This window comes from Heptranchias perlo, chromosome 7 (genome assembly GCF_035084215.1).
Source record: "Heptranchias perlo isolate sHepPer1 chromosome 7, sHepPer1.hap1, whole genome shotgun sequence".
Lineage (NCBI taxonomy): Eukaryota > Metazoa > Chordata > Chondrichthyes > Hexanchiformes > Hexanchidae > Heptranchias > Heptranchias perlo.
This window is the reverse complement of record NC_090331.1, coordinates 22,733,833-22,745,576: the sequence shown is the minus strand read 5'-3', so window position 1 is coordinate 22,745,576 and position 11,744 is coordinate 22,733,833. Positions and strand designations below refer to the sequence as shown.

At 36.9% G+C, this 11,744-nt stretch overlaps 1 protein-coding gene across 1 annotated transcript in view; it reads left to right on the top strand.

Annotated features, from left to right (window-relative positions):
* The first annotated feature begins 225 nt into the window (after positions 1-225).
* LOC137323565 (activin receptor type-2A) overlaps positions 226-11,744 on the top strand; it is a 121,295-nt gene continuing 109,776 nt past the window's right edge. The window contains exon 1 of the mRNA XM_067987186.1: positions 226-714. Coding sequence (XP_067843287.1) covers positions 660-714 — 55 coding nt within the window. The 5' untranslated portion in view covers positions 226-659. The remainder of the gene's footprint in view (positions 715-11,744) is intronic.

Here is an 11,744-nt window from a genome sequence, read left to right as displayed (position 1 = left end):
AGACGTCGGCACGAGCGCTGGAGGTTTTTTTTGGATGGCCGAGAGAGACGTCAATCAAGATGACGCCGGCACAAACCAGGCGGTGAATGGCCAAAGGGGGTTGTCAATCAAAGCCGCCTCCCCCTCTCTCCGTTGGGGAGGCGGCCCCTCTCGAGCCAGGCGTCCTGACGTTCGTTTTTAAAAAAAAACTCCTCGCTCGGTGTAAAAAAAAGCGGGGGGGAGGAAACAAAAACAACTCAACGCCATTTTGGACTTAGGCCTACTTCGCTAATTATGAATTCCGGGAGACTTCGAGTACACCATTCCCATCAAACGAGCTGAGGATTTGCATCGTAGCTTTATTCCCCCCCCCACCTCCCATACTTACGTGAATTACTGTGTGTTTTTTTAAAAGTCTTTTGACGACGTAATTGATTCAATATATATTTTTGTTTTTAAAAAAAATGACAACCGAAGTCTAATGTGCTTGAATCCCCATCTTTTTTTGAATGAAGTTGCCCACTGAAGAGGGGGAAAAAATGATATAAGGTGGATCGTTGCCAGCAGCGAGTCAGGAGACGTGGTGGAGTCGTAAAGAGATTTTTTTTTCCTTTGGTAGCGAAACAACGAGCGTTTTCTTTCAATTAACCTATTTTCTTAAACATATCCAAAAACATATCATGGGAGCTGGTACCAAGCTTGCATTTGCGGTTTTTCTGATTTCGTGCTCTTCAGGTAGGTGATCGATTTGTTTGGGTTTTGACTTTGTCCCAGAAATTTAATTTTTTTAATTAATCTTTCATGTACATAAATCTTAAATGACTTGTGATTTTTGTTGTTGCTGATATCAAAGATTACAAAAAATTTAATTGTTGGATGAGTAAATTCAGCCAGTTTGTGGCGTACATGTGCGAGTTTTTGTAGTGTGGTGTTAGTGTGTTTTTGTAATGTATCCATTCGCTCAAGGTGACTGTTCGGTACAAAGGCAAACTTACAAACGGCTGAGCTTTGACTTTGGTTTCGGCAAATGGCTTTGAGCATAGCTGGTCTAAGCCACAACCCAAACTTGATTTTGAAAATTACTAGTGTATGTGTGTGTATGCATATTTTATTTTAATATATAATTGAACAACTTAATAAAATCAAAAATGTTCCCTCATTGTGTTGTAGAAAACGTGTCAGCATTTTCCGTAATTGACAATAGCTGTCCCACTGCAAAGTGGAAAATCAGATTTTACACTTCCACGATTTTACTCGTGTTTATTTTTTTAAATACACACAAACAAGCACCTTTATTATTGGCCAAAATTCCGTAGTCCGTTTTTAAGTTATCAAGATCTCCCTTTTTAGTGTTTATCCATTTACGTTAAGTGGGTTACTTTTAAAGCTCCTCTCCACAATTTTATTGTGAAAAGTTTTTTTTAATTTCCTTCTCCTCCCCCCCCCCCCCCGAGAGTAACCATTTTATGAATATTGTTATAAAAGGTGACAGATGAAGCGACAGTGTACAAAGCTTTTAGGTCTCCGCCCATTAAATTAAACTTTGATATACAGCTAAATTTTAATCGGGTTATTTTTGTTATGTAAATGATGATTTAGACATATGGTCAAATGTATACCTATTACTGAAAATACTACATTTAATTTTAAGTGTTTATGTGCTCTTTTTAAAGCAAGTTTTTCACGAGCAGCATTGCAACCGGTCGGAAGTATTTCGGCTTTTCGTTTTAATGTCTCACATATGCTGTGCTATTTAGAAAATATTGTTATGCTTTTTATTTGAGTTGTAAAACTTGTGCAACAACCATTGTGCTAGAGGAACGAACTGTTACAAAACAAACCCCTCTTAAAAGGTTATTTTTGTTGGAATTGTTGTACAGGTTGACAGGGTACATAGCCCGATTTGTAACAATATGTTCCATGTGGACGTTAAATGTAAGAAAATTGAGCAGATGAGACGAAAATCAGTGACAAATAGCTGGTTTATGTTACACTGTTCTCCGTAATCTGAGTGTTTGCTTCACTCGGAGTCATTAGACGATTTAATCACTACTTAAAAGTTGTTTGAAATGCTTAATGGTAGCAAACTGGCAGTTTCTTCACATCCTTTATGAATTCCTATTGCTCACTTCAATCTTAATCTGCAAAAGACATGCGAAGCCTCTGCAGTTTTTCCAAAACGTTTGAAGGAAGCATGGCTAAAGCTGATTGTAGATGAAGACAGTTAGTACAGAATACCCGATGGTTGTAATTTACTGTCAACTGTAACATTCTCCTCCCCTTATGAAACATTTGGACACATTTAATCTGAATCTGTTAGTTTGTTGAAAATGTTTGTTTCCATATTTGCGCGGGGAATGATGAATGTAAAATCGATACAAAATAACGCAGTCAAAAAGATTTAATAAATTGGCTTTGCAAGCAATTCTAGTAACGAGTTTATTTGTTTTTAAAAGTAAGCATGTTGTTAAATTGTAGTACACATTGTCAGATCTAAACCACACTGTTCCGGCACGTAGGCCTTACTCGCAATTATGGAGCATAATTAAGATTATTTTCTGATGGAATTTATCTGTTAAGTCATTGTTCCCCGTGGAAAATAATTTTCATTTGTAATACCTACTCTTTTAAAATATTGAACAGCAGCAGTTGTAACTTTTTTTAAAACGAGGCGACATTGTTTTGGTTGATTTATGTTTTGAGTGGGCCCTTTTGTGGCATGGAGTTGGAAACGTGGCCAGCCAAGAGACTAGCTAATTGCATGTAGCTTTTCACTAAGTAAAAAAGTGTAGCAGGCGGCGAATTAAAAAAGTCTTTTTGAGTTTAGCCCGAAAATGTGAAACAGAATACTACGCATAAATGATAATGACGTTTAGTTTACTACAAGGAACATTTTAAGAAAAGTAATTTAGAGGCTGTTTTAATAGTTTCTGTGCAACCAGCTTATTGCAATGCTTAATTTACAGCATTTAAAGTGATTAACATTGATAGCTTAATATTACTGTAAATCTGTGATTGTAGCCAGCAGCTCAAGTTTAACATGTGTGATTTAGATTTAATTTTTCCATTGCAGTTGTTTGTTTCTGTGTTTTATACCAGAAAATACATGTTGTAATACTCAATGACAATAGAATAGAATAGTATTGGTATCATTACATCAATGTTATTTCCACCTAATAGGTGTCACACTTAATAAGTGTGTAAACTGTGTTGGTATATCTAAACTTTAAAGTCGTCAGTAGTTGGCTATTAAAATGCTGGTATTTTTAGTTTCATTTGCTTGAGTTGTGCATCCTTTTGCATTGCATGTGGAGAATTTTTAAGTCACCAATTGTAACATTTCTGGCAATTATTTGAAGATAGTCTCCAAATTCTGTTTATTCTGGTATTTAATGAATGTGGACATTGCTGCTAGAATCAGGTGATGAAGAAACTGTGATCTGATTTTAAGATATGATGTGTTCATACAGACTTCCAGAAGTGTAACTGGATGACATAATTTACTGAAATAGGACTTTACCAAATACATCATGCATAACTTTGTGATGTCATCCTCTATATTAAAATTATTAAACTACTTCAGGTCACAGGATTTAGCATTAGTGTTGAAACGGTGTCATAGTCTGGCCCTTCCATAACATAAAAGACATGGCTGCACACTTCTGTGGAGTTGGTATTTGTTTCTGTTACAGTTTAAGCTGTAGTACTGTATCACTACTGCATTACTTAATGACAGTAGTTAGTGTCATTATGTTTTAAAATAAACTTCTAGTTATGTGTACTGTATGTTATAATTCTGCATCTACAAGATTTGTGTGTGTGGGAGGAATCATAAGGGATGCATCTATAGAGATTGTCATGGAGTAATTTACATTATTGTCTAAACACAGATCTAGAAATATCCTTAGTTCAGGATAGACCGGTTCCATTATATGTATTTGATTGATTAGCTGTTCACCCTTTAGGGTCAGCTGTGGTTGTACAGTAAATACATCAAGACTACAATTTCATACTTAGGAAGAAAATGCAGCAGATTGAGATTGGTACCGTTGGTTCGATTTATTGCCCTTTTAACCCTGGAATCTGAATTCAAAGCCATCCCAGGATAAGAAATTTATCTCTTTCTGATAGTTTTAAGAATCCAAAGTGGTATGAGTCTTTCAACTGAGTTCATAGTGAATACAATCCAAAGTGCAAAAAAAAATCCCCTTTTCTAGCACTAATAGGCAGTTTTAATTTGGAGCCAGAATTACTTGTGTAGGAAGTGGAAATATTGTACTGCACTAATAAATATAAATTCTACTATGTCAATCTTGTAAGTCTTTTTAAGTTCAAAGTATAAAATTAAATGTTTTTTTACTATTGTGAAACATCCAATCACTGGAGTATTGCAGTGATAATATAGTACTCACTACATCTTGAACTGCAGCAGAAGCACATACCAATCCCACTGAACTGTTCAGCCACTTCCCTTTATTGTGGGGAAGGGCAGTTAATGCTGTACTAAAGGATTAAGGTGCATTGGTGTAGTGAAATAGGAGCTTTAATCTCCTTTTGACCTGGGAATGATTGATTGGCACAAGGGTACAGATTGTGTGTGAGTGAAAGAGAACTTGTCACTCTCTAGGAATAACTTCCATTACCTTTTGAACACAATTTCTTTTGTAAATATAGAGTGATGCACTGCAAAATTTTAGCTGTTTACCTGGGCATGTAGTTTCTAAGCTTCATTTGCCTGAATCTAACTTCCAAGTTTTTTATCTTTTACATATTACCTAAATGTGCCCCCTTTTAAAAATGTTCTTACATTTTAATTTTTAAAAATTCCACAAATGGCCAGTCCAAATATTATAATTATTGTATTTTGTCTTACTCATTTTTATAGGCCGTTGCAAGATCCAAAGTGACTTAAAATCTTGCTCTCCTTCATTCAGTATCCCCCTTCCCCAAACCAAACACTACATATAATTAAAATTGTCCACTGGGAGGCTAGTGTGTGGTATGGAGATAACTCTTGAAGTCAGAAGTGAAAAACTGTCCAGAATATTCGTATAATGTCATATTAATGTGGGACTTTAAAAGTGGATATTCACTTGAGTTCAGTAAGCACAATGGTGCTGATATGCAGGATGGCATATAGAGTACATTATATGCAACAGTGACTACACTTCAAAGTATTCTGTTGGCTGTAAAGCACTTAGGGATGTCCTGAGGTTGTGAAAGGCACTATGTAAATGCAAGTCTTTTACTTTCTATGAAATATCAAATAGAGTAAATGTTATTAATTTGGCGTAGTAAAAGATTCTGCAGTGAATTTCACACAAGAAATAATTCCCAGAGCTATTCCCTTAATATACAATGTCATGAATGTTGTGGGTATCACTACTGATACAGCGTGAGTAGTAGTTTTGTTCAGCTTTCCCCGGTGGCAAACTTTCAGCATTGGGGTTTTATGCTTTAACAGTACTTTTTTTAAAAAAAATAACTGGATGTCATAAAGGTAAATGCATTTTTTTCCATGTTGTTGAATCATGTGGTGATTGTATTTGATATGAACGTGGGTGGGTGAGCATTAATGCATGGTAAAAGTGACACATGAAAAATGTCAAATCATGCTGTTCGTTTCATAAACCAGCACAGTATATGTTCCACTGAACTACTGTAAAACAGTGACCCTAATAAATCAATTAATCCAACTGGGCAAATATGTTGTAAAGTTACATAGCTGTTAACTTTATAATATTGAACACTGGTTTTGGATTCTTATTTCAAAGTATACGTCAACAAAATATATTTGACACTGCTGAGCATTGAGTTGAACCTAATTAATTACAAACCTGCAGTGACAGAATAGGTTTTGTTTAAACTCATTTAGTGAAGACTGTAAGGGGCATCTGGTACTCCATAAATGGAACAATTTAAACAGATCAATTTGAAGTGTTTGAAATGTTTGCTTTGCTGCTGTTCATCTATAGTTGACTGATGCTGTGGCATTTGCAAATCTCTGCTTTATTCGTACAAAAGTAGAAGTTTCAATTTTAATTTTTGTTTAAATTCTTCAGCATTGTATGTGTCTATACAAATGTGTTTTGTACATTTACATTAACTTAAAGCAAGTACTATTATTGATGACATCAATAGTGATAATTTATGGCATTTGTCAAATACCAAGTGTGCCATCTTTGGTGTTTTTCTTTCCCAGCGTGCCAAAATGCGTGTACTCTATTTCTAGAATAAAGCCACGCAGGATGTGTTGGCAAGTACGACCGATGTGGCTGCCAGGAAGGTCTACTTTAGAGAAATAATTGCATATGGTGGTACACACAAGTGATAGTATTCTACAAGCTTTGACCCATTTCACACATTTTGAGTAAAATTGAAAGAACACTTATACCATATCGTTCGGGCAATTAATCAACCCTCACTAAATCTACTATTCTCATTTGTCTTTCTCTTTTGTCTGGTACACCATTTACAGTATCTTCAGTCAGAACCCCAAATCTTCTCTACTTTTACATCTCACAGACTGCTGTACGACCAGCAGTCTCATTTTACTCTTTCTGAACTATGGGGATACTCGATCCCACTTTATTTGCCTCTTGTCTCTTTGCAGAACCAAGCGTCTTTTTCTGACCAGTGGCAAGCACACTAACTGTAACTTTGTGTACCTTTTGGGCGCTTCTTTGAGCATCCATAAATTGGAATAGGGTTCTAACTTCAGTGACACCTGTGTCACTGTGGGTGGCAACTAGTTAAGGGCCAAACACACCCAAATGTGAGGAGGTAGATAGTTTTGGGCGGATCAGAATTAATGCATGGCTAGAGAAGTTCAGGAGCATGGGAAAGAATTCTGTGCATTCACAATTCAAAAATCATTAAAACCAACACCTTTCCCCTCCCGCCCGCCCACCCCAAAACGCCCATTTACAATTGCTAGAATCAAACAAAATGCCTGCAGATCTACGTTGCAGTATACAACCAGCAAGTTGGAAGCCTTCAAAGTTCACATGTAGGCTAAATTTAACATATTTTGTCGCTACATGAGGATTATTTTGTAGGCAAGTGGAACATTTTTCTACTTCTGACACCCAGTGTCGCAGCATTGAGCAGTTCCAGTTCAGCATAGACAATGGGAATTGTAATTTTTTTACCAGCCATCCTTCTAAGTAAGTGAGACTGCCAATCAGTGCTAAATATCATGGGTTTTTTGTAGGCTTTTGTACACTTTAGAGTTGAGACTGCCAGAAAGCTTCAAGACCCTCACAACCAAGAGAAAGACACTTTTATCCTATCAGTCTTAGCTAAATTTGAGCTTGGATCCTAGTGGTGAAAAAGACAGTGTTTTATCTTACTGTATTCCTTACTCTTGATCAATTAAAAAAAAAGAGGTTTAAATTTAGGTATGAGTTTTTTGAGATTGAGGCCCTATCGCTTTTAACAGTTCACTGCTATCAGTTTGTTTGAATGTGTTTTTGGAATTTGAAAGCAATATACAGGTATGCCAGACTTGGTTGAAGAAACTGAACTTTGTAAACTAAATATTAACTTTGAATAGTCACTAATTCATGCTTCAGAACATTTGTAGAGATCTGATGAAGCACTAAATAAATGCAAGTCTTTGAATTGGTAACACTCATTGGTAGTTTTTTGATGAAACTTAATTTAGGGGCAATGAAGAAAATAATTAAAAATACTTAGATATCCAATTTGCACATTTCACTTTTGAGTGGGTATGCATAATGGGCCATTATTTGCTATGGCAGGGCATCTAACGACATCTGCCGTTAGTTAGACATGCCGCTGCCCATTTAGGTTATCTGGGATCTGAGTGAACAGGGCAAGCAACTGTGTATCTCCTTAACCAATCAGAATTTCCCAATCCTTCAATAACAATGCAAGGACTGAAGAGGAAGTGTAAATTAGAGTGGGTGAATTCAGTGTCAGAGAGAGGGAAAGAAAGATTGGATTAAGAGAAAAAAGACAAAGGAAAACTAACAATTTTAAATTTTTTTAATTACTCCAACAACAATTTAAAACCTGACGGAATGAGACTCCATACTTGTTAAAGTTAATTTTCAGTGCCAGAGAGGTTGACTGGCAGCAGTTAACATTTATAATGTTGTTATAAGGGTACTTAGACTGAAATGGACAAGACTTAACTTTCTGTGGTGAGTTTAGTTCGTATCAACTGCGCGAATATAGCAACTTCACGCTGTTCAGTGCATTCCAATGGTGAGGCAGACGGTGAGCTGCCGTTTTCTCGAAGCTAATGGCGGAGCAGTGCATCTCCGGCAGCAGCTTTTGGATTTCTGCGTTTAACTTCGCCAGAAGTTGCTGTACCATTTGTGCATAAATAACTGTGAGTGCCATTAGCCTCAATTTTGACAGCAAATTCTGGCCCAATGTGTTCAGAACAAGTGCCGTGTGCTCAAAATGCTTTGAAATCTTTGTTTCTCCTTTCTTACTCTGCCTGAGATTGATTCACTCTGTACAGGCCAAGTATTGGGCCTAGGACATTCCAGCTCTACATAGCTCAGAGCTGCATTCTGTGATTAAGCCATTAGGGGAGTAGTATTATTTCTTAATGAAATGGGTTATTTTGAAGATTCGTGCAAATGTTAGTAAGTCAATGAAAATGTCAAAACGTTGCAAGACCATAGTGTCAATTAGCAACTCTAACTTCAAATAATACTACAGGTTTAACAACACATACTGAAGACTGATTTTAATGTAAATGGCACTATTTGTCACTTTAAAAAAAAAAAAATTTTTTGTAGTTACTTATTTTTTGAACTCAAATAAAAGCATTTGCTTTCGTATATGGAAATTGTTATTTTACTTGATCTCAAATACTTTCAGCTATTTATTTCTTCCCACTTTTTATAAAAAACAGTTTGTATTAAATTGCAATCCATGATGCAACTGTCAGCAGCATGGTGTGCACTGGCTTTCAAGATGTAGCAGTCGAAAGAGATCAGTACTGTATTGCATTTTCATACTTAAAGATGCAAGTCTTTGCTATTTGATATCTATCAAAGGGAATGGAATAGTCATTTCTTCAGATATTCACTTCTGTCAGGTTAGTAAGGATTATTAGAGACTGATGCAAATTCAAAATGAACAGGTTCCAGACCTTTGATCAGCAGAATTCTTGACCCTTGCGTATTTCATGTAAGGTATGCAAGATATGGTAGGGTATACTTTTAAATACAGCTTTATAACTGTAGAGTGTGAGTATGCAAGTTTTATTGAGTTTTCTGAATTTTAAAGGTTTGCAGTGTACTGGTGTTTTTGCAACATAACAGTAATTCTGGTGTGAACAATTGCATCTATTATTTTTGAAAAAATAATGAGGTACATTCAGTGTTTCCAGTTGAAAATATTAAATTCTGATATAAAGCTCTGAACAGGGAAACCTCCTATTTTAGAATGCTTTGGACTACATCAGAAAATATTTTGCTCGATGGTCCAGTGGCATAGTTGGTGTGCTGACCTGCTGTACCATGTGTTAAGCCAACAGTTCAACATGCTAGTACTTTCTCATTGACTAGCAAGGGCTGCTTTTCCCCTTAAAAGAGTAGCTGTATTATCTTTAGCATCTCCAAGACAGATTGTCTTACATACCTAGGAAACTCTGTTCAGTTACCTTTTTGAGCTGCTGAGTCACAATACATTTGATGCAAGCTGACTGACATTCAGATCTATTATGCTGCACAGATATTCTCTCCACCACAAAGACCACCTACTTCAACCTCTGCCTCTGGTCCTGGCATTGCCCATCTGCTGCCGAAACCATTATCTCTGTTTTCATCACCTTCAGATTTGACTGTTCTAGTGCTCTTCTGGCTGGCCACCCTTCCTTGCCCTCTGTAAATTTCAGTTCATCACTCTGCTGCCCATATCCTATTCTGCACCAAATACTGCTCACCCAGCATCCCTGGCCTTGCTGATGGACATTGGCTCAAACACTTCAGATTTAAAATTCTCATGCTCGTGTTTAAATTCCTTCCATGGCTTTGCCCCTCCCTATCTCTGTAACTTCCAACCCTATGCCTCCCTCCTCCAACCTTCTGACCTCTTGTGCATTCCCTTTCTCTTCGCCCCACTGTTGGCGACTGTGGGGCCTAGGCGGCTGCAGGCGCTCTGTAGAATTCCATCCCTAAGCCCGTTTTCCCCTCTATCTCCTTCTCCTCAAAACCCAACACTTTGAACATGCTTTTTGTTGCCCTCCTTTGGCTCTTTTGATTATGCCTTTTGGATTTTTTTTTGACATAAAAGGTATAAGTGCAAGTTGTTGCTGCCTGTTCATTTCTTCCACAGGTTGACGTGTATGTATACTTGAGCTGAAACTTGCTGAGTGCATCCAGTTGAAAATAATGGAATTTTCTAATTAGCATAGTTCAATTTGTTTTAATTTCTGAAATGTTTTCCCATTTATTTTGGAAATTTTCTTTAGTGGGTTCATACACAGTCCTAGTCTTGGTGATGTTTCAGGATGTGAGTAAGCCATGTTTGTGTATGATGTTAAGTACAATTCATACTGAGCTAATCAACATGTGTTTTTTTGGGGGGTACAACTTGAGTCAAACAATTCACTATTGAATCCTAACTAGTTCAAATTTTACAGTCTGTAAAAACAAAATTACTTCATCTCTATAAAATTTTTCGTTCATTAAATCAAACCAATGAGCAACCACCAGAAAAGCAGCTAATCAAATCAAAAGGAAGTCTTTTGAGACCCCTTGTTGATTTTAGATACTAATTCCTTTTAAATAAAATTTATAATGCAACCAGCAATTTGGGAAAAAAACTCATTAAATTACTTTAACCTACTCGTTAATCTAATGCTCCAAGAGCTTCTTCGCACAACTGGATGCACATTGGCTGGGCTTAAGGATTTCTGTTTGGGTCCTGGCTCTGGCTGTGCAAAGGATCTGCACTGAGCAAAGCCCAGTCGATATATCTCACATCCTCCATCTCTGTGCTCTCCAACTGGACCTCCTGACTCCACTCTGCACTCTGGTCATATCTATTCTGTGTCCACTTTCAGCTCCATGAGTTCACCACCTTTGATCAGCCAGCAAATTTAAGCCACTTCTCCTCTAAACACAAGATCACAGAACTATCCATGCCCAAGCTGTCAGACCAATTTTCTGCCACTCCCCAACCCTCTGCTGGATCACCCATTTTCCCCAACTCATGATCTTGAAGGTGTTGTATGCAATTTCCCACTCTATAAATTTGTTGCATGCTTTCTTGAGTGGTCGGACATCAGAATTTTTTTAGCATCAAATAGCTGCCAAAGCTCAGCAACGTGAAGGGACACCCTCACAAGAAACATACATGATAGTGCCTAACCCCCACCCACCCCATTTTCATTATCAATAAGCAATGCCACACAAAATCAGAGTACAGTGGGCTAGTTAAATGCCTTTTTAAAAAAAATTATGTTCTCTGGTGTATGTAACTTATGGATTTTCCATTTGTACATCTTTCACTGCTTGCAAGCCTTTAAGATTTGATGTAAGGATCACAATTTTAATGTGTAAAGAGGAATCTAAATAGTTACTGTAGCACCCATGTATATCAAATTTATATAGCTACTCTAAATAAACTATATAGATTGAACATACTTTGCAAACCTTTTTCAAAAATCAAACACTTTCATTTTGAGCAAGGCGGAAAATGGCAAGTTTTAATCCATCGATTCATCCTTTACAAATTTGGACTTTAGGTGGTTTGCTTTACAGCAATTAATTGCAACA